Raw genomic sequence first — 24,047 nt, 5'->3', positions numbered from 1 at the left:
CGTTTGCCGAGTTTGGCACCTGCGCCATCCACGGAGACAAGCCGCAGGCGATCTCTCTCTCTCCTAGATCTCGGCTAAGATCTCGGCCACATCTCACCCAGGGAGACAAGCCGCAGGCGGAGCGCGAGCGGGCCCTCGCCGACTTCACCGCCGAGCGGCGGCCCCTGATGGCGGCGACGGACGTGGCGGCGCGTGGCCTCGACATCCGCGGCGTCACTCACGTCGTCAATTTCGACATGGCGAGGGACGTCGAGAGCTATGTCCACCGCATCGGCCGCACGGGCCGCGCAGGCGCGAGCGGCGTCTCGCTCACCTTTTGGAACCCCGACTATGACAAGGAGTGCGCGCCGGCGCTCGTGGCGATCGCGCGCGCCGCCGACCAGCCGGTGCCCGACTGGCTCGCAAAGTTCGAAAAGACAAAGGCGTCCAAGACGTGGGCCGTCGCAAAGGCGGAGGCCGCGCTGGCGGCCGCAGGCAGCGAGGCGTCGTAAAAAGGCTCCCGGCTTCGCTCGGACAGGCGCTTGCGGCAGCTTGGAACTTTGGAAGATGAGATGCCCCGCCGCGCGGGAGGACGCACGCCATATGAAGAGAGAAAACTAAGAAACTCTAAAGAAACTGACACCGGTGTCGAAGGAGCACAGGAGAGTCCACACCTGGCACGCGGAGCGGCACTTGGAGCACTTATGGAAGAGTCAAGAGTGCCCCGCGGGCGGGGTTCGCGCGGCGGACGGTTACTTCCCCCAGGATTGGTCTTCTCTGCCTGCGGGAACACCCTCGGGCGGCCGGGTGGGGCTGCGGCTGGAGCTAGCATGGCTCGATAGAGCCGAGACCCCGTGTTGAGGCGGCGCTCCTGTGGGCGGCTGTGGAATCGGCAGATTCGACCTCAGATCTCCAGTATTCTCATCCCAGTGGATGGACGTCCGGACGTCCCTTTGTGTTCCTCTCCCCGTCCGCCAGCGAGACGCTCAGTCGCTGGCGGCCGCAGTTTTCTGTGTGCGTGCGCAGGGCTCCTCTTTGCTTTCTTCTACTCCCTACTATCATCTCGTTCCCGTCCTACCAGAGAATGCCGGTTGTGGCAACCTCACAACGTCACAGTGGTCAGTGTGCAGGCTCACATCCAGGGCGCAGGGTTGCCGGGGAGCATGAGAAGCGGGAAGCGCGCAGGTGCGCACCCAGCGGGCCGGATGCTCGGCGGCATCGGGCTATGAGCAAAAGAGCCCTGAGCCGTGTGAGGTGTGTTAGCGGTGAGTGAGTATTCTTGATACGAAACCCCCCACGACGGCGACACACACCAGTCGGCTCGCATCGGTTGCCTCCATGAACGGCGGAGCTATTCTCGCGTCCACACCACGCCTTGCTCGCCATCGTCCATCCATCCAACGTGGACACACGCCCATACACAGCTGGGGAGGACCACACTACTAGGTCACGCATGGCATCAGTTGGAGCACTTGGAGTGCAGTCATTAACCGCACATCCAGGGCCGGGGAGCTAAGAAGCGCACCCAGCGGGCCGGATGATTGGCATCGGGTTGCGGGCAGGAGAGCCCTAGCCCAGGGGGTGCGCGTTCGCGGGGAAAGGGCCGTAAAGTAAACACGGGTCTCCGAGAGGGCTCCGTGTACCGGGTTTCCCCTTAACTGCAGAACGCCCCCTCTACTCGGAGCTAGTGGACACGGACACTACGACACCACCCGTCACGTACACACACGACTAACTAACGTGTACACTGCCCGGCTGCGCGGCGGCTCCCCGGCGCGGGGGCCTCGTCCCGCACCCATCAGGGCGAATCTTCGGTCTGGTTCGGTCTCTTGCTCGCTTTTCGGGCGTCGCCCCACTGCCTCTGCACTCGTTTTTGATGTCTCTTCTTCGGAGGCGGCCCCCCCGCCCCACCTCCGCCGGCTAGCCCCATTGGCTCCGAGGGAGCTGACAGCCCGGGTGGGGCCTCCCCGGGCGAGGGCGGCGGCATCGTGTCTCGTCGCCACCCCTCCCCGGGAGGTCGGGCCGGCTCTCCCTGGTCGGCGAGTCGCGCCCGCATCCGTGGCCTCTCTATCGTTCTCGGCTCGCCCTTCCCCTCCGCCGGCTCCTCACTAAGCTCGGGGAGGCGCGGTCCCTCTTGTCGTAGATCACGGCGGTCCGGCCGCCGCCGCGACAGGTCTACCTCCGGTGGGCTCGCACGGCCCGACTCCACTCGCAGAGGCCGAGTCAGCTCGACTCTCACCTCCCTTGACAGAGTTGACTCCAGGCCTCACCCGGGGCCCTCCGATCCCGGCCTTCCGGCCCGCCGGCTGACCCGCTGTCTCCCCACGGCACCTCCCCACCCTCGGACCCCTCCCCCGGGTACCCCAGCCTCCGACGGGGCGGTTCCGGGTCCCCCAGGCTCCGCGTGGGTTGGAGCGGTGACGGCCACGCCGGCGGCGGGGGCGGAGGCGGCTGAGGGGGGGGGCGGGCATGGGGGCGGGTACGGCGGCGGCACCGGCGGTCGCATCGCTTGGTATGGGGCCCCGATGGCGGCCCCCTGACCCTGCGGCCACCCCAGCGGCGGGGGCGGAGGCGGTGGCGGGGGTGGCGGGTGCGGTGGCGGCACCGGCGGCCGCAGCGCCTGGTGTAAAGCCCCAGCAGCGGCCCCTTGACCCAACGGCCGCTCCAGCGGTGGAGGCGGAGGCGGTGGTGGTGGAGGCGGGCGTGGTTGCGGTGCCGGCAGCCGTGTCGCCTGGGGCGGGGCCACGGGGGCGGCCCCCTGCCCCTGCGGTCGTTCTAGCCGCGGTTCCACGCGTCGGCCGTCCACCTCACTCGTGGGGGCCGGCCTAGCTCTCGTCTCCCCTCGCGAAGGGGGGGTGGCAGGGCCCGGGTTCGCCGACGGTCCCGCTTCTCCCTCCCGCCGCTCCGCGCCGGGCCGTAGACTGCGCAGTAGCTGCGCCGCCTCCCCCTCACCCGGTCCCTCTCGATTCGGTCCCGCACCGACCGGATATCAAAGGCCGAGTTGTGTTCGGACAGCGGGCCCGCCGATGCCACACGCCTCTTCACACAGCAGACGTACGCCTTCATCGCCTGCCCCCCCGACGACGTCGGTCCCGGTGCAATGTCGTTGACGAGGTAGTCCTCCCCCTCCCACCGGAAAACCTGTCCAAGAAGGTCTGTCGAGCCAACCAGTCGTTTAGCCAGGCCCCGCACCTCCCGTGCTTGTACTGGCCTGAGGACGCCGGTGCTGGCCGCGAACGACAGACCGATCGCCCTGAGTTCCGCCAGGACCGCCCTCTCGCCCGCCACCGCGGCCTCTTGATTCATCTCGGCTTCTCGGATCGCCTTCTCCCGTTGTCTTGCTCTGTCTGCTGCCGGCACGAACCTCACCGGGCTGCCTCGTGCCCTTCCTGGCAAGATCCGCGCCGGGGGAGGTCGATCCACAGTTGCAGCCCCGGCTCGGGATGCGCTCGCCTGTTGCGACGACTGCCCCCCCCCTCGCCGCCAACCCGTCTCCTTGCCCCCTCTTCTCACGGACCACAGGGGCTGCACAACAAAAGCACACAAACACCCCCTGTCCCTGCATGGCGTGGCACAGGCGCGTCCTCATCCCCTCCTCCGCTTCCCCTTCCACCCGCTCAGAAATCCGTTCTAGGATGGCGCTAACCACCTCTTCAGCTACTTTCGTAGCCGCAGGTCCGTCTTCCGGCTTCACGTGGAACAATGTGCGAAATTTACCGCCGCACCCATGACAGGCGGCGAGCGAGCGTGGCCGTGGGGAAGCGCTCCGTCCCGAGCGACTCGATCGAGAGGGATCCCCACCGCTTGCCAGTGGCGCGTCACCTGTATCGCCCGCTGCTTGGCCACCCGAGCCACCATCCTCAGGGCGCCTCCCTCCATCCCGAGCAGCGCACCCGCCATCTCCGTCCGCCTCCGCCATTCCGTGGCTTGCAAAATTCTTGTGCTGATGGTATATGGCGGCGGCGGCGGCGGCTCGCCCTTCCCTCCGGCCGCAATTCCGATCCCGCCGCGCTCGCGGGAGGTGGCGCATACACCGCGGCACGGCCGTGGCTGCGCATACACCTTACGCCCTTTCTCCTCAACGGCTATCCGTGCTTGCTGTGCCCCTGCGTGGTGTGTTTCAAGTTCTTAACAACCCAAGGTGATAGAGGGCAAAAAGATCGATTGCGCTCTTGCCGATCCGCACCTACCTAGGCTCTTGGGTGGCGCGCCCCAGCTCTTCACAACGAACCTGGTTCTTGTGCTGGCGCCGTCCCCGGGCGCGGGCAGTTCGCAGCCGGGCTTTTCGACTGCAGCGCATGGTTCTCCGAGACGCGGAGCTCTTCGGCCACTTTGGGCTGCCGGAGGAGTCGACGCGCCGCACGCTAGGCCCTCCCGTCCAGACCGTTGACGCGGAGGACCTGACTCGCCGCCTGACTCTGGCGGTCGAGGCGGGTCACGAGTCGCTCGTCCGCCTCCTGCTCGACGCGGGCGCTGACGTCAACCGGCGCAACACCCGCGGCGTGACGCCACTGTACTCTGCGGCGCGGGCGGGCAGGCGCGAGATTGCAGCGAGCCTGCTCGGCGCGGGCGCGCTCGTTGACGCGAGCTGCGCGGGCGACGGTCGCTCGGCGCTGCACGGCGCGGCTCACGCGGGCGAGACGGAGCTGGTCTCGGCGCTGCTCGCTGCGGGCGCCAACGCGGGCATGCGCAGCAGCTCGGGCGAGACGCCGCTGCACCTCGCCTGCTCGCGTGGCCGGGTGGGTGCAGTGCGGCTGCTGATCGCCGCCCGGGCGCCGCTCGATGCGGTGGACGAGAGCCGTCGGTGGACTCCGCTCCACGCCGCAGCCGCCTCGGCCAGGACTGAAGCCGCCTCGCTCCTCCTCGACGCTGGCGCAGAGGTTGACGCTGCTGCTGCCGACGGGGCCACGCCGCTCGCGCTGCTTGCGAGGCCGCCTCGGCCGACGCCCTCGCGGCCTCGAGAGGCTCGCCCGTCGGGTGCGGAGCAGCCGGGTGGACGTGCGGCGCGGCAGCAGGCGAGGCCGTCCAGTGCCGGAGGAGGAGGAGGCGGCGGCGGCGGCGGCGAGGCGGCTGCGAAGCTGCTGCTGGCGCGTGGCGCCGACCCGGAGAGGCCGTACGGCGGCCGGGCGCCGCCGGAGGCTTGCGAGGGGCGGCGTCGGGCGGACTCGTCCCTGACCCTTCCCGGACCCTTCCTGCAGGCGCTGCCAGAGCTCGCTGAGGAGGGGGGTGCGCCGCAGGGGCTGTGCACTCTGCTCCGGCAGGCGCGAGGCCGGCCGAGATACAGCAAAGATACAACCGAGATGCAGCCGAGATGCAGCCGAGATGCAGCCGAGATGCTCCTAGATGCAGCCGAGATGCAGCCGAGATGCAGCCGAGATGCAGCCGAGATACAGCCCGCTTGTGGCGCCCCTCCGGCAGGCGCGCGCTGAGGCGAGGAGGAGGGCGCTCGAGCTGGCAGAGAGGGCGGCGGACCGGGCGGCGGCGGCGCTGCTGACGGAGGAGGCGAAGGAGCAGAGGCAGGCCTTAGGAGAGAGCATGCGGCGGCGCGCGGCGGCCGCCGCTGCGGGCCGGCGCGCGGATGCGGTTAAGGCGCGAGCGAGGGGGAGCGGCGGCCGAGTTGGCGGCGGGGCGGCGACGAGCGGCCGCGGTGCTGGGGTGTTGCTGCGAGAGGCGGCTTCGGCGGGCGCGGGGACGAGCGGGGAGGAAGGGGGGGCGGCGGGAGGAGGGGGGGGAGAGGGCGACAGCTGCGATTTCGGGAGCGAGGCGAGCGAGAGCGGCGGCAGTGCGGCGGGGAGGGAGGAGGGGAGGGAGCTTCCCCCACCTGCCTCCCCTCCGCCCCCTCCGCCCCCTCCGCTGCCATCGATCCCGCCCGAGCGAGCCGTCGCCCCGCCTCCGCCGAGCACCCCGGCGGCCCACTCCCTCTTCCACGCCTCCCTCTTTACCGCCAGCCCCTCCCACGCCAGCCCCGCCTCCGCGCCCCTCCCGCCCGCGCCTCCCCCCTCGATGTCTCCGGGCAACGTCCCCTCGACCGAGCCGCCGCTGCGGAGCGAGGCGCCGCTGCGGAGCGAGGCGCTGCTGCGGAGCGAGGCGCCGCTGCGGAGCGAGGCGCTGCTGCGGAACGAGCAGCTCCGCGCGCGCGTGACCTACCTCGAGCAATCTGTGGCGGCGCTCGAGGCGGCGCTGCGCCAGGCGTGGGCCTACGGGGCGGGGCACGCGCGCGCGGCGGCCGCAGGGGAGAGTCTCAGCGTGCACCAGCTGCTGCAGCTCGAAGCGGAGGCGGTCTCCACACTCGCCTTCGTGGTGCCCCGGCTGCAGCAGCTGCGGTGCGAGGCGCACGACGACCCGCCACGGCACCGCCCGGGCCAGCCCGCAGAGCAGATCTGGGAGCCTCGCGATACGCTGAGTAGCGGAGAATGATAACTTCACCCCCGGTCATCAGCCTCACAGAGGCGGGACTAAAAGCGCCCCCGTCCCAAAGCAAAATCAATTCCAAAGGGAAAGAAAAAAGAAAAAACATTCCGCCAAACGCGCTCAAGTCGCGGCGGTTGCGACGACCATGCACCACTTTGTCTCACGCGTCTCGGCCACGGCTCGCGGCGGGATGCCGGCACGCGCGCTGGCGACGGCCTTTGATGCCGTCGTCTTTGACAAGGACGGGACGCTGCTCGACTTTGCCGCGACGTGGAACCCGGCCATCTACGATGCGATCTGCGAGAGCGCGGGCTCAGACGGTCAGCTGCGCGCGCGTATCGCCAACGTCCTGGGCTTCGACATGGCGCTGCGCGAGCCGCTGCCCGAGGCGCCAGTCGTGCACATGGGCAACTCGGAGCTGATCGAGTTGCTGACACCGCACACGGACGGGCGTGCGCTGCTCGACGCGGCGGCCGCCAAGGTGGTGGCGCACGTCACGCCCGCCGCGCACGCCTCCGAGCTACTGCGAGCGCTTCGCGACGCGGACATCCCGTGCGCCGTCGCGACCAACGACGAAGACCGCAGCACGCGCGAGCAGCTTGGCGCGCTGGGCTGGCTCGGGTCCGAGCACGAGCCGGCGCTCATCTCGGCCGTCCGCTGCTGCGACAGCGGCCATGGCGCCAAGCCGGAGCCGGGGATGGTCCTGTCGGCCGCCGCCGCCCTCGGCGCGGCGCCTTCTCGCGTGGCGATGGTCGGCGACAGCGCGGCCGACCTGGTGGCCGGCCGGCGGGCGGGTTTCGCCGCCGTCATCCTCGTGGGGCCCGAGGCGTCGGTTGGGCGGCATGAGGGCCTGGCGGACGTGTGGATCCGAGATCTGGGCGGGCTGCTGCAGCCGCCGGCGGAGTGAGAGCCGTACGTTCCACGTTCGCCGTGTTTAAGTGTATGTGAGTCTCTAGTTCTCCTTGTACGCCTCTCGTCTCTCGCCTCGCGCCTTTTGCCTCGCCGCGCCTCGTCGCCCCTTGGCCTTGCCTCTCTCTGCCGCATGGTGGCAGCGTCCTCGTCGGCTACCAAGATACGCCGACTACCCCTCGCGAGTCGTGTGCAGGTGCATGTGCCGGGTGGTTTGCGGGCGCGAATTCTTCATTCTGAAATTCCTCTGTAAAATTCTTTTTGACATCGCTCATCGGTATGTGGGGGGTCGGGTCCCGGGTCGTTAGTTAGCGGAGCCCACTCAAGCGGAGCCGTGCGTCGGCGGCTACGTCGAGTGCCTGCAGACTCGACAAACACGATGTACGATCACACGTATGAGCTCTCACCGCCGGCGCCGCCAAATCCCCCGCCGCTGTGGCCGCCGCCGCCATCAAACGCCGAAGGCGAGTGGTCCGGCATAGTCCTCGCGGGAATCTCTTTCGCGAGCAGTTGCTGCCTCGTGCTCCTCTGCGGGCTGCTCCTGATAGCACGGCGGCGGCTGCAAATCCGGGCTGCAGCCACTCGCACCGCTGCGAGCGACCACGGCGAGTTGAGGAAGATGGAGCGGCTCCTCGACGCGATGCCGCAGCAGTCGTACCGGCGCTGCAGCTGCGCCAGCTGCGAGGAGGGCGGTTGCACATGCCGGGGCTGCTGTGGAGGCGCTCCGCACGGGAAGGGGGAGGCGTGCTCGATCTGTCTGTCGCAGTTCGAGGCGGAGCCGGCTCGGCTAGTCCGCCGTACTCCGTGCGCCCATTACTTCCACGCGGAGTGCATCGACCGATGGCTGCTGACGGAAGATACCTGCCCTCTCTGCAAGGTAGCAATTGGGGCGTGGGAGGGAGAGGCGACGGCTCTGGCTGCAGTGCAGGCTCCTCCGGCGGGTGAGGCTCAACTCGAGCTGGAGGTGCGAGGCGAGGAGCGGGAAGACTCGGATGGCGGTAGGGTCGGGGAGAGGGAGTCCGACTCCGTCTGGGACGGGCACGGATGACATCGCTCGATACGTTTTTCGTGATTCCCTGGTCAGGTTGTTGTTTTTCTCAGCCGAGACAATACATGCGGGACATTGCGCGTCCCAATGTGCAATGTCCGCAATGAAACTTAACGCCCATTGAAACCGTGGAGCGTGGTCCTGTGAGATCCCAGGTTCAGAGTTCAGCACTGAGCCCTGGTCTGACAGCCTGACAGCAAACCCCGGACAGCGCCTGACCAGTGCCTGACAGCGCTGACAGCGCACTGACAGCACTTTCTCCGACAGTCTGACACAGCACGTATCTGACAGCCTGACAGCAGAGTCTGACAGTCGAGGTGCTCCGTCGCTGTCAGGCCCTAACGTGACAGCCTGACAGCTGCCCGACAGCCCGACAGTTGCACACAGTGGCCTGACAGCAGCGCTGACAGCCCGACAGCAGCACAGACCACCGTACACAGTCAGACCCCGTAGAGCCTCTTTCTTGTGCCCCATGAGGGTATAACAAAACTATTACATGCAAAGACATGTGAGTGTGGTCCATGTAGTCATGGGTGGTCATGGGTCTCTCTCTCAACCCTCCCGTCCCACACCTCTGCGCGTCTGCGGGGACCCCTCTCTAGCACACCGGCGGCTGTGCTACTACAAATGAAGCTACCAGCTAGCCTTCTGGGGCCCTACAGTCATATGCCTACGGCGTCTGGGTGGGGGTGGCCGCCGCCGTTTGTGGTGTGCCGCCGCCGCCGCCTGCGCCTGCGCCGCCATATGCGCTCCCCAGGCGGCCGCCGCCGCCGGCGTGGGCATCGAGAGAGGGGACGTACGTAAGAGCCACATACATTGATAGAGAGAGAGTCTTCCAGGCGAAACTGGATCGTGATTCTGGATTCTTCTGGAAGAGAGAGCTGGAAGAAAATCGGGTTTGAAGCATCGTCGGCGAGGGCGTGTAGTTTATAAAGTGTTTTCTTTTAGGTTGCGCGCCTGGAGACGTGGCGGGAATTGTCGGTTCCTCGCCCCGAGGTCTGGCTGCACCAAGTGCGCCATTCCGCAAACCCTAACCCTAGGTCGCACGGTAGTCCCGCCGGGTTTTCGCCCTGCGCTTTTGCCGGCTCGCCCACCAAAAGCAGGGTGGCGAGCGGACCGCGCACCGCCACACGAGCGCCGTGGCTGGGCCGGTGGGAGTGGAGGAATGTGGGTGCCGGGCTCCCCTGCGGTCTTCCGTGGGGGTGAGAGACTGGATCTCGCTCCCGGCGCTATTTCGCGCCTCCCCTCCCGCCGCGCCTGCCTGAGCGGCAGCTCCGCGTCTCCATCTTTTTTTTGAAGCGCCTGCCATCGGGCAGCGAGCGGCCTTCACCGGCCGGTGCTTCGGGTGTTTTTTAGTATGATCGTCACAAAAAACGCGCTAGCTCAAACCTCTTTCCGCCTCAGTGCGCGCACCCGCCAGCGCACCCTCGACCGCGCCCGCTGCGGCGGATCCAAGCCAGTCACTCACGTACTCGCGCGCGTCAGAGGGCGACATGCTGAGCAGGAAATCGACGGTGGCCTCCCCATCCAGGTCCTCGCCCCGCGCCGCGCTCAATAAAGCGTACGCAGCCTGCTCGCGCGCAGACATGGCGGCAGGCGGCGGAAACGAGTCTGCACGAGCGCCAACGCGCCGGCCTCGGCCGCGCGCCACCTCAGAGGGTGTCGGCGGAGCGTCATGGACGGCCTCCGCCCTCGCCCTGCTCGCCGGCCACTCGGCGACCGCCGCCCCGTCCGCCGCCGCCTCCTCGCCGCTGAGCGCGAGGGCGAGCCTGCGCGGGAGGAGAGCTGAGAGAGGAGAGCTGAGAGAGGAGAGCCGGGAGAGGAGAGCCAGGAGAGGAAGAGTGGACACCCCCTCCGGGCTGACCTAGACGGCTTCGGGCTAGCTCTCGGCCAGATCTCGACTAGATCTCGGCCAGATCTCGACTTGATCTCGGCGAGCTCTCGGCTAGATCTCGGACCTCAGAGCCTCCTCCTCGCCCATCCCGCCGTTGAAGGCTGCAGAGGCGGCCCCGGCGCCCAGAGGCGGCGGCGGCGGCTCCCCGTCCCACCGCGGCCGCGGCGGGTGCGATGGCGGCTCTGCTGCCGCCTGTCGCCGCAACTGCTCCTCGCGCAGCAGCTGCTCCTCGAGCTCGTCGTCGGTCGACGGGAGAGAAGAGAACGCGTCGCTCTCTCCATCGCCGCTGCCGCACCCTCCGCCGTCGCCTCCGCCGTAGAGGCCTCCGACCGGCCGCCCAGCCGCCGCAGCCTCCTCGGCAGAGAGACGGATCGCCAGCGCGAACGCCTGCAGATGGCTCCGAGCCCGTCAGGCCCGCGGTAGCCTGGCACCCTCCTCCCTGCTCCTCCCTGCTCCTCTCTGCGGGCGAGCGCGCCTCCTCCTCGCTCAAATCGCCCCACAGCTCCTCGCACGTCCTGTGCAGCGGCCCCGCACCACCGCCCGCCGGGCGGAGAGCCGCACCGCCGCTCCGCACCTCTCTCTCCCACTGCTGCCTCTGCACCGCCAGCCTCGCCTCGATCGCCTAGGGGCGGCGCCGCGCCCCGTCGCTCGCCCCGGGCCGTGCGCACAACACCGCCCACCCCCCTCCGCCGCCTCGAGAGCGCCGTCGCGCAGAGAGAGAGCGATCGCCGCGTCGAGTGCGGCCTCCTCCTCCTCCTCCTCCGCCTGCGCCTGCGCCTGCGCCTCCGCCAGCGCCGCTGCGGTTGCCGCCGCGGGCGTTGCCTTCGCGCCGCTCCTCGTCGCGTGGCGACCTTCCTCCCCCCAGCCCTCCTCCCCCCACCCCTCCACCCCCCACCCCTCCCCCCCCCACCCCTCGTCCGACAACCACTCGTCGCCCGACCAGCCATCGCCGTCGCCCAGCGCGAGCCGAGGCCGTCTGCCGCGCCCCCCTCCGCCTCCGCCTCCGCCTCCGCCTCCCCCCCCGCGGGAAACCCGCCCGGCCGACACCGCGCCGCGACCGCGACCGCGCGCCGGCGGCGGCACAACCGCCGGCGCAACCGCCGGCATAACCGCCGGCGCAACCGCCGGCACAACCCCTCTCGCCGTGCGCCGGACGGGCCGCCAGCCTGCAGGAGGCGGAGGAGGAGGCGGCCTCCCGCCCTGCCTCCCGCCCTGGCCAGACACAGACGTCAGTGAGAGGGAGCGGCGAGGGGCGGGGCGGGAGCGGGGAGGAGGGGCGCGTGGAGAGGGGCGCGGGAAGGCGTGCGAATAGTGAAGCACAAGGGCGGCGAGGCGACGGCAGACGCAAGGAGAGCTCTCACCGGCGCGCGGTGCGGCGACGGCGACGCGCCAGCGCCACCCGCCCGCGCGGCGCCGCTGCGCGCTTGTGCGCCGAGGGAAGCCTATCTCGGTGGGGTGGGTGGTCCGAGATGTAGCCGAGGTACAGCCGAGGTACAGCCGAGGTACAGCCGAGGTACAGCCGAGGTACAGCCGAGGGAGGTATCGGTGGGTGCGGCTGTCTCGTGCACGGTATCTCTCGGCGGCGGAGGAGGAGACCTGGACGAGGCGGCGCGCCGCGGCGACGTCAAGCCGCTGCCCTCCTCCCGCCTCGCTGCCCGTGCCCGCCGCGCCTCCTCTCGCTGCGCCTCCTCTCGCTGCGCCTCCTCTCGCCGCCGCGCTGGCGCGCGCCGCGCCGCCGCCGCGCGCCGCCGCGAGCCTCTGGGCTCGCGTCTGCCTGCAGAGGGGGAGCCGGGCGCAAGTCGCGGGCCGGCGGGGGGGGAGGCGGCGTCTGAGGCGGCGAGGGCCGAGGTTGCCGAATGCGGCACGCCTCGAGGTACACGGCTCGGCTACATCGCGGCTACATCGCGGCTACATCGCGGCTACATCTCGGCTACGTCGCGGCTGCATCTCGCCTCGAGGCGCACGGCTCTGCGAGCATCCCAAGGCAGCGCAGCGCCGCCGACAGCTCCTCTGCCGTCTGCAGCACCGCAGGTCTCTCCGCACCTACCCAGCCCGCACCCCTCCTCACCGCCGCCCGCCCGCCGGAGCAGGAGAGAGACTCTCACGCCACCTGCTTGCCCGAGAGAGCTGGCCTCGAGGGACAGGGCGGGGCCCCCCTCCTCGCGAGCCCGGCTCCACACCTCCGGCAGCCGGGACCAGTCCTGCAGGGGCGCGAAGGCGTGATCCAGCAGCCAGGCAGAGGGGCCGGGGCCGGGACGGGACGGCGGCGGGGCAAGCGACAGCTGTCTGGACGGAGCGCGGCGAGGGCGCTAGCAGCAGCCGTTGCGACGGCTTGGGAGTGGAGGCTCTCGGGTTGCACCTGGTCCCAGTACGGCCAGCCACGCCAGAGCGCGCAAAACGCGTCGTAAGGGCTGCGCGCACCCGACGCCTCTGCGAGAGAGCTGCTGCCCGTTGTTGCCGCTCGAGTGGCGGCCGCCACACGCTCCGCGCTCCAGCGTGGCCGATCCCTCGGCGGCCGTGCGGCGGCCACGGCGGCGTCCGCAGCGGCCGCATCCTCCTCGCTCTCGTGCGGCCGTGCGGGCTTTGCGAGGCCACGCACGATGCCGGCACGAAGGAGCCACGCACTGAGCTGCTCGATCAGGCTGCCCTGGATCTCAAGGCCGCCGCCGTGCAGTGTGCCTCCCGTCCCTAGAGCAGCCTTGATCGCAGCGAGCAGCCCTGGCACGTCGCCACCACAGTTTTCGAGGATCGTGACTGGTTTGCCATAGCGCCGCTTCTCCACTGACAGCGGCAGCCCGCCCTTGCGCGTGGCACGCACAAAGTAGTCGGGCGACATAGAGACTGCGGCCGCGGACACGCCCGGGCCGCGCAGCAGCCAACCAGTGGAGCTGGTGTTGTTCGGAGCGCTACCCGGGTACTTGCTCGGCGAGCGCGCGCGCTTACCGCCGAGCGTCGGTGCTCGGAAAAAGAATTCGTGAGTCGACTCCAAGTGCTCCACCAAGTGGACAGAGTAATGGCTGATCTCTCTCTCCTCCAACACACACAGAACAGGATCAGGCATCGTGGCAGAGAATGCAGACCGCCCTCTCCGCACGCGTTCGCAGATCAGAGTACAGAGATCATATGTTTACACGTGAAGAACTCACGTGAAGAGAAATGCTGCGGCGCGTCTCTGCCCGCACAAAAACCACGGCCCGAAATCTCTGTCCACGCAAAGACACAGCTCCTGGCCCCAAGATCACACACAGATAGTCCTCTGTTGGGGAGCCTGCCATACCCCGCGCCCTCACCGCTTATGCCAGCGCCGCCCTAGCTGCGGCCGGTCGAGACAGCCCCAGCCAGAGGGCGGCGGCTGGCCACCGCCCCCGGTCGAATGACCGAAGTCCGAGCACGAGGAGGGCGCCGATGCCGACGCTCGCCACAACCCCTGCAATCACCCTGCCACGCTCCGGGCGCCGCCGGCAGGGCTGCGACGCGCCCGCGTCCCGGCGCCCCTCGGCAGCCTCGGCGGGGCAGCGCGCAGACTCCGCACCTTCGATCCGCGCGAGGTGTGCCTCGGCGGTGCGCGACAGCTCGGCCGCCAGCCGCTCCGCGTGCAGCTCTAGCTCCCTCGAGAGCTCCGCATGCAACGCCTCCGCCTCGATCCGGAGCTGATTCCGCCAGCGCTGCACCCCGGCATCTTTGGCGTCATCAATGGCGAGGACGGCCTCGGACACCGAGCGTCGGTAATCCACGGCGGCCTCCCGGTAGACTGAGAGGAAGCCCTCACCCACAGACCCGTGCAGACCCTCGCAGGCCAGGTCAGACCTGATGCTGTCGGACGAGGAGAGGCTGTTATGGCTCTCCGCTAGACGCGTCCGCGGAGTCGAAGGCGAGCCAGTCCTTGGACTGGCGGGTGGCGGGCCGCTACCAAAGCTCTTGCGAGGCAGCCCGTTTGCCTTTCGGGGCGAGCGTCTCTGGTCCTCATGATGCAGTCTCTTGAGCTGCGCCGAGATCGCAGCCTGCCGCTCGCGCCACGCCTCCTTCGATCGCACACTCTCCCGCTGCTGGTCGTCCACCACGCGGCGCATATACGTGTGTTCGCGTTCAGGGCGAGTCGACGTTTCAAGCGTCGGACGTCGTTACTACCCGGTACTCAGCGGTGAAAAATCTGTAGCCTCGCGCGGAGTCTACAAAAATCCTCTTGACTGTCTATGAGGAGAAGATTCTTGGCACGGCGCGCCGATTCAAGGGCTAAGTGCCCCACCATCACTCACTGGCTCGCAGTTCCATCACCATCAGTAATATTCCACAGACACGACAGAGTGGTTAGTTAGTCACATCACACTTTAGTACTTTAGCACTGGATAGTGTCGATCGATTCCGCATCGTACGGGACCCCTCGATCGTCTCGCCCTCCCTCGCTGGTGTGTTCATCGGGGGGGGGGTCATAACAAACACGGTACAGGATCGAGGTGCACGCTGCCGAAGCAGTGTCGTCCGCCCCCCTCTCCTCGACGGCGGTGGCGGTGTGACCGATCGAGCTACAAGAGTAGCTCGTTCAGCAGGATCAGGGGTGGGTCGAGCAGTTCTCACTTCCTCAATGGGTGAGCTTCACACTTACATATAGCATAGCAGCTCGTGCGTGAGAGAAGCATAGATTCATAGTCTCCACTCCAACTTATTTGATCCAAGGGCTCACACGCCGCTCAAAAGTCTTTAATACTTTAATTTAACTTGCATTTACATAATCATTAAATGCCCCACGAGCATCTTCAGATGATTCGAGCATATCCCAGGATGCTCCGGCATCTTAGTTGAAAAAAAAACATCTAGAGATGCCGTCGAGCACATATACAGAGGCAAGACAGTGATCAGGTAGGGCGCATCTTAGATGCATATTATCTCAAGATGCGCATATCATCTGTAGATGGGGGGGTCGCCGCCCCTGACGTACGTATACATGAGACACACACAGAGCTGACACACAGTCCAATATATATGTTTCTTGATTTTCTTCTCTCTCTCTCTCGCTTTCTTTTCTTCCGGTGTTGTTCTCAGTGTAATCTGTCAGCACATAAATGTTCTCTCGATCCAGTGCTGATGTATGATGTTCACTGATGAGTTGAATTGACAAAATCAAAAAAAGAAAGACCCGGTGCACACATATCGCGCGTTGAGCGCGTTATCTCACCATGAAACACAGGAACCGTGGTAGAGTTTTGGAGTGAGCGCGGGTCAGCTCGACAGCCGGCCCAAGCCCGCGGGCAGGGAGCGTGGCCGGAGGAGGGCATGCTGCTGCTGCTGCTGCTCGGCGCCCTCGGTGATGACGCCGAGCACAGCTTCCTGTTCACAGCGTCGGCGCAGTGAAGGGCGAGTGCTCGCCGTCGGGGCGTGCCGCCTAGGCGGCGGCTCCTCGTCCGAGGACCCGTTCGAGGACGAGCACGACGAGTGCCTGCCGAGGCCGTCGTCGAAGGAGACGTCGAGCCGACCGACAGCAGTCGAGCGCTGCCTGTGGAGCGTGCGGGCGACGGAGAGGAGGCGCGCCATCCTCAGCCAGACCCAGGCCGCCATGATGGAGAGGAGGGCGACCTGCGCACCCGCACCGAGGGGCTCGGAGCGCGGCGCCTCTCCATGCGAGCCCTCTGCCGCTGCTCTCCATGCGAGCCCTCTGCCGCTGCGAGCCCTCTGCCGCTGCGGCCCCTCTCTCGCGCGCCAAACCGAGCTCTCCACATCTCGGCTTCATCTCGGCTACACCTCGCCTCCATCTCCCGCGCCAGCTTGAGCAGAGGCAGTGCAAACGAGACGAGGGAGAGGACGCAGACGGCGGCGTCGAAGACGTTGCCGCACTGCCCCCAGAAGGCGGCGCGCTGGCGCACGATCCGTAGCGCCGTCTCTCCAAACAGGCCCGCGGTGAGGTAGAGCTCGACCAGAAAGAAGAGCCTGCGAGGAGCGGCGGCTGTCGGAGCGATAGGCAGGCACCAGCGGCGGGCGCGAGAGCGCGGGCTGGCGGCGAGGCGACTCGAGCGTGTCCGGCAGTGTCGGCTGCGCGTAGATGTGCGTCTATCTCACGCGCCACGAGTCGGGATAGTCGATTCGCCGCTCGTGGCCGGGCACCGCCCAGGGGTGGAGGATCCAGACCACCTCGGTGACGGAGGCGGCGAGAAGCGAAAAGTAGTACACGCCGCACGAGCGCGAGTATAGTAGCCGCGTCGCGATCGTCTGCAAATACTCATCACTCGTCACATTGTGCACGTCACCCTTGAGCAGCGGCAGCTCTTCGACGATCTGGTCGCACGGGAGTCTCATCCTGCGATGCGCACTGCGTCCGCAAAGCACGAGCAAATTCCTTTCGCCGACCTGCGCGCCGAGCAGACGGCGCCGCGCTGCGGCTGTCGTGTGGGTTCTACGTCTTTCAAGAAAAAGAGGTCGGAGACCGATCCGTGTTTACCTTAAGGCCCTTGCCCTGCGAATGCGCACCCCCCCTAGCTAGGGGTCAGGGCTCTCTAGCCCGTAGCCCGATCCCGATCATCCGGCCCGCTGGGTGCGCTTCTAAGCTCCCCGGCCCTGGATGTGAGGCTGCCGACTGCACTCCAAGTGCTCCAAGTGCGATCGGCTGTGCGATTTGCGCCTAAGATTGTAGGTATATTGTTGGCAAATCCCTAAGATGGTAAGATGCGCGCGGACGTTTTATGTGTGGTGTTGTTGGTCGCGTCGCGGTCGCGGGGTCGCGCGCTCGGCCGCTCCGCGCTCGCTCGCTCCAGCCGCCACGGCCCACGCGCGCGCGGTTTCCGGGGGCGGTTGACGAATGACGAATCCTCTCGCTCTGTCCTCTGAAAACATGTCTGAAAACTAATTCCACTGATTTGTGGGGCTATCTCCACTGACCCGCGCCAGGAGCTCGTCCACCAGCATGCTGGTTCCCTGGCGTACTAGCGCATGATGCGCGCCCTCTGCAACAGCACAGCTGTGGCCGCGCCCAGTCCCACACCCCAGACGCCCAGACGCCCGGAGCCCCCTACCTCGCACCCCTACCTCGCTCCATCGCACCTACCGCGCCAAGCCCGACAGCCGCGGCCCGTCAGCTAGGCTTGGAGCGCCTCTGCCGCTTGAGCTTGTGCTGCGCGTCAAGCTCGGCGATGGCGCGCTGCATCGCCTGCGGCAACGGCCCCGGCTTTGCGGGCGGGTCGAGCATCGGCCTGCGCGTCGAGGGGAGGGGTGGAGGGGAGGAGGGGGGGGGGGGCGGGTGAGGCGGCGAGGACGCAAGTGGCGCAACACGCGTCAAGAGGGGACGGAGCCAGGCGCGGCATCTGAGAGAGCGGTGGACCTGGCATCTGGGGCGTGTCTGGAGAGAGGTCTAGGGAGAGGTCTAGGGAGAGGTCTAGGGAGAGGTCTAGGAACACGTCTAGGAGCATCTACGCGCGGTCGGGCCTGCTCGCCGGCTTGGCGTCGGCGGAGCGCGCGACGATGCCGCGCAGCACCTCGTCCTCGTGCCGCACAAAGAGGTGACGCCCCTCGGCGGGCAGCTCCTAAGTCATGAACCAGAACTCACCAGTGAAGGGCCGAAATCGAGAAGATAGGCGTGGCCGCCCCTCGGGCAGCTCCTCGAAGTGGCGGAGGCAGGCGAGCTGGCGGCCGCCGCGCCCCTTCTTCTCGCCGCCGCGCGAGCGGTCCGTCCCGATCTGGACGAAGGAGAAGTGGCAGGTGTGGCCGCACCGGAGGCAAGCCGGCCCGCGCCCGACGTTGACGGCGCGGTCGGACTCGTGCATCCGAACCTACCGGCACGACAGGCAACGACTGGCGCCGGGACGACGGTGCGTCGACCGGCGGGGCGAGACGCGCTCGTGCGGCTGCACCTCGGGCACGCCTCTCGAGCGCACGGAAGCGCGCGCGCGAATCTCTTCGTCGACGAGCACCTGGCGGCGAGGGAAGGGGGGGGGAGGGGACTCACGGAACCAGCGCCACGCCGCCTTGAGCCTCGAGCCTCCTGCGCGCAGCCCTCCCTCCGCGCAGAGGGCGCAAGTCTCGAACCCATCTCGGCCCATCTCGGGTCCTCCCGGCGCTCGCTGCCCTGAGCCGCAGCGCCGCCTGTCTAGGTAGTGTCTCGGAAGTCTCTCGGAAGTGTCGCTGCCTTGAGCCGCACCGCCGCCTCCGCGGAGTGGCGAGCTTCCGCGGCGTCGAGGAGGAGGTGCTCCAAGTCGATCGCCGGCTCCTGAGGGTCGCCGAGGGTTCGCCGAGGTTCGCCGAAGGTCGCAGAGGGTCGCCGAGGGAGAGGAGGGCGGGTAGGAGAGGAGGGCGGGTAGGGGAGGGGAGGGGAGGGTGCGCGGGGCGAGGGTGCGCTCTCTCCTTGCCCAGCGTGCGGTACGCCTCCGAGGCGGAGAGTGCGTACGGCAGCCAATCGGCGAGCATGAAGTTGACCGCCTCGGCGGCGTTGAAGCCGAGCGAGAAGCCGGCGTGGTAGGCCTGCGGCCAGGCGAGCGTGTGAAGAATGCCATCTCGTGCCAGCGTGGTAGGCGGTCAGACAAGAGAATGTCTCGTGTCAGTACGTAGGCCTGGGGCGGAGCCACTCGCCGCTGCTCAACGTGAAACTGCGCTGTGCGTTCCGTGGCGTGGCGGCAACGTGACGACAACTCGCGCTGTGTCTCGGCAGTGTCTCGGCAGTGTCTCGGAAGTGTCTCGGAAGTGTCTAGGAAGTGTCTAGGAAGTGTCTAGGAAGTGTCTGGGCCTGCGGCAGCGTGACGACGAACTCACCCGGCTGCTGCACGGCGCGGCAGACGGCGACCCCGCGGCTGGTGAGCATGTGCGGCGGGATCATGGACGCCTTCTTCTGCAGCAGCAGCGGGTCGGCGGCAACGTCGCGCGGGAAAGCCGCGTCGGCGAAGACGGACTCGAAGGCGGCGGCCTGGCGCGGCGAGACGCCGTACCTGGTTGATTAATTAGGCCAGGACTAATTAGGTACGTGTTAATTAATTAGGCCTGGCGCGGCGAGACGCCGCACCACGTCTTTGGCGCCCCTAGTTAGTTCACACGAACTAATGAGTGGAGTAGCAATGAAGCCGTGCCACAGTCTGTGTGGCGCGCCCTCGTGCAGGTACGAGATCGAGTACATGTGGCTGTCCTCGACGTGCCAGCAAAACATCGCGAAGAGCATCCCGAAGTAGAGCATCGGCGTGTTCACGCCGGGGATGTCGTACCGCACGAAGCGCAGCAGCGACGCGTCGTGGCTGGCGATCTGCTGCAGCGACCAGCGGGCGTCCCTCGCCGTTGGGCCGTCGCGCGCGCCTGACCGCAAAGGGGCGCTTCCTCCGGCTAGACACATCCTAGACACTTCCTCGACACTTCCCACGACACTTCCTAGCAAGGGGGCGGGCGCCCATCCTGGCGCGGTCTGGCGCGGTGAGAAGCGGCGGGGAGAGTGCGGGGGGGGGGGGGGGGTGCGGGGGAGAGTGCACAGGGGCGGGCCTGTGGTGGGGAGAGGAGGGCCGGTGCGGCGGTGCGAGGTGCGCCGGTCGGGAAGGCCGTCCCCTCGACGTCCGAGCAGTACAGCACGCGCGCCTGATCTCGGCAAATCTCGGGCTGACGGCGAGCAGGCTCGGCGCGCCGCTGTCGACGCCAGACACGCGCCTCGCTCTCCGAAGCTAGCCGCTCCCAGAAGAAGCGCTCCGCCGCCTCCGCCGCCGGCGGCTCCTCCGCCGGCTGACCCGGGAAGGCCTCGGACCGAAGCTCGGCGTCCATCTTCTTGAGCGCGCCGAGGGCGACAGAGGCGTACGCGGAGACGAAAGTGCAGATGAAGGGGGCGGCGTGGCCGCTCTCCTGTTCATCAATAGTGACATTAGTGTATTCATTAATTAAGAGACGTGGGGCGGCGTGGCCGCTAGCCTCGGCGCGCGTGCCGATCCTCTGCAGCCGGGCGGAGAACTGCGTCTCCTACTTCGTTACGACTAGCGTGTAATCCCTAACTGACCCATTCTCTGCAGCCAGGCGGAGAGCTGCGTCTCTCCTCGCCAATGGCGCTGTACGAGACGTCGCTCGGCGGCAGCACGCGGCCATACGAGCTCTGCTCCTGCAGCGGTTAGGGTAAGGGTAAGGGTAAGGGTTAGGGTCAGGGTTAGGGTTAGGGTTGGGTTAGCACGCGGCCGTGCGAGCTCTGCTCCTGCAGCGGCGGGGCACCCGGCGGGGGAGCCGTCCCAGCCACGGGACTGGCGGCGGCGGCGCCAGCGGCGGCAGCGCCAGCGGCGGCAGCGCCAGCGGCGGCGGCGCCGTTGGCGGCGGCGCTGCCGGCGGCGCCGCTCCATCGCGCGCCGGGCCGCGGGTGGGGCGGGTGGGGCGGGTGGGGCGGGTGGGGCGGGTGGTCGGAGGAGGGTGGCTCGGGTGGCGGTTGGGGAGGGGAGGGTGGCTCCGGCTTTGGGCGGGGCGCTGTCGGCTCTGCGGCGTCGGGTCCGTGGCGGAGGTGGAAGGTGTGAGGGGGGGACCAGCTGGGCGGAGGGCGGATGCGGCAGATGCCTGCAGAGGCGGGGAAGGGGGGGGAGGGTGCTGTGCAAGCCGCGGCGCGGCAAAGCGCCTTTCCGGGTGTGCGTGAAGAGACAACGCCGCAAGGTGCAACGCCGCAGGTGCAACGCCGCAGGGTGGTCAGCGGAGTGCTGGGCCAGCGGGGGAGGAGGGAGTGGGTGTGTGTGGGGGGGGGGGGGGTTGCAGAGAGGGCCCCGCAGAGCTGCCGCTTCTGCATCTACGCGGTGCGCGGCACCGTACTCGTAAAAGGAGCGCTGGACCTTGGGCCAGGGATCAGGGGTCAGGGGTCAGGGGTCAGGGGTCAGGGGTCAGGGTCAGGGTCAGGGTCAGGGTCAGGGTCAGGGTCAGGGTCAGGGTCAGGGTCAGGGTCAGGGTCAGGGTCAGGGTCAGGGTCAGGGTCAGGGCTAGGGCGGCTGCGCTCGTGCAAGACGCGTCTACGTCTCTTTGCGATGTAGGCGAGCGGCTCCTCGAGAAGAGTCGCTGACCTCTGCGCCAAGGCGCTACTCTGCGCGCCTTTGCGATGTAGGCCAGAGGGTCCTCAAACTCCTCCTCCGAAGGCGTGAAGAGGGGGGCGTCGCGCACCGCGGGCGGCGGAGGGAGCGGCCGCGCGCCAGAGCAGACCTCACACTTCGGTCCACCTGTGGGCGCGGCACGGACGTGTCACCGACAGGTCCCCCATGGGGGAGGAGACTGCCTTCATGCTCTCGCCCACCCGATGTGAGACGCATCGAGAGCTTGCGGCCGTGCGCGCGGCCGCACGCACAGGGGTCGCCCGCGGCGGACGCCTCGCGTTGCGCCCGCCGCCTTGCGCGCTCCCGCTCCGCCGCCTCCGCCGCCTCGATCTGTCTCATGTACGCCTTCATCTTTTCTGCCTCACGCCGGTCGACGGGACTATCTTGCGGCCGGCGCCACGGCGGCGAGCTGCGACCGCTTTCCGCGTGGCCGGGGGAGGCGGCGGGAGGGCTGCTCTCGTCCTTCGCCGCGGGCGCTGGCACCGCCGCCGGCTGCGCCTCCTTCTTCGCTTTGCCCTTTGCCGAGCCTTTGCCGCTGCGTGCCGGCTTTGCGCTCGGTGGTGGCTGCTTGGGAGGCTGCTTGGTCTCGCAGAACGAGGAGAGCGGGTGCGTGGCGACGAGGCGCAGCGCCGGCTCGAATGGATTCTCGGGAAGCTCACAGTATGCCGGCATGAGTGTCCCGAGTGGGCGGCTGTGGTGCCTGTTGACAAGAAACGCTCGCCACGCGAGCCTGGCTGTTCTTCACCTTCCTACATAGTGGGTGGGGACCCTGTCCTCTTCAGAAAAGATGGTCGGCGTCGGCGCGCGCCGACCAACGCGGCTGCTGTGGGCGTCATGACTCATGTGGCGCTGGCGGGCGTGGGACCACTAGACATTGTGGCGCTGGCGGGCGTGGGGACCCTGTCCTCTTCGCATCCCTCGTCCGTGTTCTCTGTTTTCTTTCTCTCCTTCCTTCTACCCCGCATGATCCTGTTGACAAGAAAAGTAGGTCCAACGTTCTGTCTAGTGTCTTCTGATCTGTGTGATCTGTTCGTTCTAACTCTCCTCGACCTCGTACCTCGACGCTCGAGGTGCGATTTTTTTCTTTGATCTTTCTCTCGCTGGCACGACAAGGGTGTGGAAGTGACTGGCACACACTACCTAGGTGTAGCTAGCGGCGGCACCTCACAGACATCGGCAGTTGTCACCATCGCTCGGCGTACGGCCGTAGGTCGCTCTCAAACGACCAGGCGGACTTGGGCTGCTGGTGCAACGCCCAGTAGTGCTCCGCAATGGCGTCGGGCTCGAGCAAGCCTCCGCGCTGCTTGAGCAAGCCATACTTCTCCTCGCCGAGCAGCTGCCGCACAAACGGCGTGTCGACCGGCCCGTCGATGACGACGTGCGCCACGTGCACGCCCTGCGGCCCGAGCTCGCGCGCCAGCGACTGCGCGAGCGCGCGCTTGGCGTGCATCGCCGCGGCAAACGCGCTAAAACTAGCCGCGCCTCTCAGCGAGGCTGTGGCGCCCGTAAATATGAGCGTGCCTTCGCCGCGCGACGCCATGCGAGCGCCGAGCGCCCGCGCAAAGTGGAGCGACGACAGCGCGGCAAGCTCCCAAGTCTTCCTGAACACTTGCGGCGTCGTGTCAGCCACGCTGAACTGAACATTCGCTCCAATGTTGTGCACGCCGAGCGCGACAGGCCCAGAGGACTCCTCGACGCGAGCCACGAACGCCTCGACGGACTCCTCATCGCGAAAGTCCACTGCAGATACCGTGAACGTATCGCCGCTCTGCTGCGGTGGTGGCCGGCGCCGCGCGCCGTGCACAGCGAGGCCGCGTGCGGCGCACATTCGTGCGACCGCGGCTCCTGTGGAGGCGCCGGCGCCGGCGATGATGGCGGAGGCCATTCACGGGTTCGACACAAGCACAAACAACGAGGGCCCCAGGAGACCGTGACAACAAACGCTCGAAAAACGCTCGAAAAACGCTCGAAAAACGAGTCCGAAGAAGGACACTCGGTGTAGGGAAAGAAAGAAAATGGCTGAAAGGACACTAGCCAAGTCCTCCCATCCCTCCCCTCCCTCCTCCTTGTCTGTCGACTTGTCTGAATGCTTTCTTTCTTTCTTTCTTTACTAGGCACGTGCAGGTGGGGACCCTGTCCTTCTCCCACCCCTCCCTCGCTTGGCGTGTCTTTTTTCTTTCTTTACACTAGGCACGGGACTGGCGCGCACTGGCACTAACACGACAAACAACACGAAAGAAAAGAAAGAAATCAGACACGCCAAGAGAGGATGGGAGGACGGCACGCCGCCACCACACAGGGATTTTAAGGAGAGGAGTGTGGTGCGCTTGTGCGCTAGCCGTCGCCCACCCTTGGGCGTCCGCCTCTTCCTATCTCACTTCGCAGTCCCTCGCTCGCCGATTCTCGCTGCAACCTTCATGCCACCTCGCGGTCGTCCCACTCTCGTCGTTCTCCCTCCTGTCGCTTCCTCCTCTGTCGCGTCGCTCCCTCTGCCTCGTTCTGCGACGCCGCCGCCGCCTGCCGACCCCTTGCTCTCGCGGCTTCTCCCGCCTTTCGGCGCAGCTCCGCTCTCCTCGCACACTCCGCCTGGAAAAGAAACACACTGAAAGGAGAAATCCAGGGTCCCCTACCTTCACACTGGTGTGAATACGTCCCGAACCCATACTTGGGACCCATAGCATGTTTTGGCCCCTCGAGTTTATCGAGCTCTCCTCGCGCCAGGACGACTCTTCTGACGCCCACTATGATCATTTGCCGCCAAGTCATATCGTTGCTCAGGTCCACTCTCGTTTCGGACACTTGTACC

The 24,047-nt window shown here is 67.4% G+C and overlaps 6 protein-coding genes across 6 annotated transcripts in view; 3 read left to right on the top strand and 3 right to left on the bottom strand.

Annotated features, from left to right (window-relative positions):
• The window catches only part of EMIHUDRAFT_200282 (hypothetical protein), a gene marked incomplete at both ends in the record, with an annotated part of 1,796 nt that extends 1,305 nt beyond the window's left edge, over nt 1–491 (top strand). The window contains one exon of the mRNA XM_005792064.1: nt 102–491. Within this exon, the coding sequence (XP_005792121.1) occupies nt 102–491 (390 nt within the window). The remainder of the gene's footprint in view (nt 1–101) is intronic.
• A 3,786-nt stretch (nt 492–4,277) lies between these two features.
• On the top strand, nt 4,278–4,754 carry EMIHUDRAFT_62696 (hypothetical protein; the record flags this gene model as incomplete). Its single annotated transcript, XM_005792063.1, has 1 exon — nt 4,278–4,754. A coding segment is annotated over one exon (477 nt), but the record flags the coding sequence as incomplete, so codon positions are not given.
• Nucleotides 4,755–6,535: 1,781 nt separating this feature from the next.
• On the top strand, nt 6,536–7,297 carry EMIHUDRAFT_200280 (HAD family hydrolase; the record flags this gene model as incomplete). Its single annotated transcript, XM_005792062.1, has 2 exons — nt 6,536–7,090; nt 7,217–7,297. The coding sequence occupies 2 exons, from the start codon at nt 6,536–6,538 to the stop codon at nt 7,295–7,297; spliced, it is 636 nt and encodes a 211-aa protein (XP_005792119.1).
• Nucleotides 7,298–12,342: 5,045 nt separating this feature from the next.
• Nucleotides 12,343–13,077, bottom strand: EMIHUDRAFT_200277 (hypothetical protein; the record flags this gene model as incomplete). Its single annotated transcript, XM_005792061.1, has 3 exons — nt 12,343–12,351; nt 12,422–12,442; nt 12,601–13,077. The coding sequence occupies 3 exons, from the start codon at nt 13,075–13,077 to the stop codon at nt 12,343–12,345; spliced, it is 507 nt and encodes a 168-aa protein (XP_005792118.1).
• A 457-nt stretch (nt 13,078–13,534) lies between these two features.
• EMIHUDRAFT_200276 (hypothetical protein) lies at nt 13,535–14,311 on the bottom strand (the record flags this gene model as incomplete). The annotated part of the gene is made up of 2 exons (XM_005792060.1): nt 13,535–13,550; nt 13,620–14,311. 2 exons carry the CDS (start codon nt 14,309–14,311, stop codon nt 13,535–13,537), a joined length of 708 nt encoding a protein of 235 aa, XP_005792117.1.
• Nucleotides 14,312–22,308: 7,997 nt separating this feature from the next.
• EMIHUDRAFT_351545 (hypothetical protein) lies at nt 22,309–23,168 on the bottom strand. The gene has a single exon (XM_005792059.1). It carries the CDS (start codon nt 23,124–23,126, stop codon nt 22,425–22,427), a length of 702 nt encoding a protein of 233 aa, XP_005792116.1. The 5' UTR covers nt 23,127–23,168; the 3' UTR covers nt 22,309–22,424.
• Between the last annotated feature and the right edge of the window lie 879 nt (nt 23,169–24,047).

The sequence above is a fragment of the Emiliania huxleyi genome, assembly GCF_000372725.1.
Source record: "Emiliania huxleyi CCMP1516 unplaced genomic scaffold EMIHUscaffold_11, whole genome shotgun sequence".
Classification (NCBI taxonomy): domain Eukaryota; phylum Haptophyta; order Isochrysidales; family Noelaerhabdaceae; genus Emiliania; species Emiliania huxleyi.
Note: the sequence above shows the minus strand (reverse complement) of the source record. Positions and strands in the feature narration are given on the sequence as shown.

Coding starts and splice junctions, on each gene's coding strand:
- EMIHUDRAFT_351545 (XM_005792059.1), bottom strand. CDS start 23,126: ATGGCCTCCGCCATCATCGCCGGCGCCGGCGCCTCCACAGGAGCCGCG.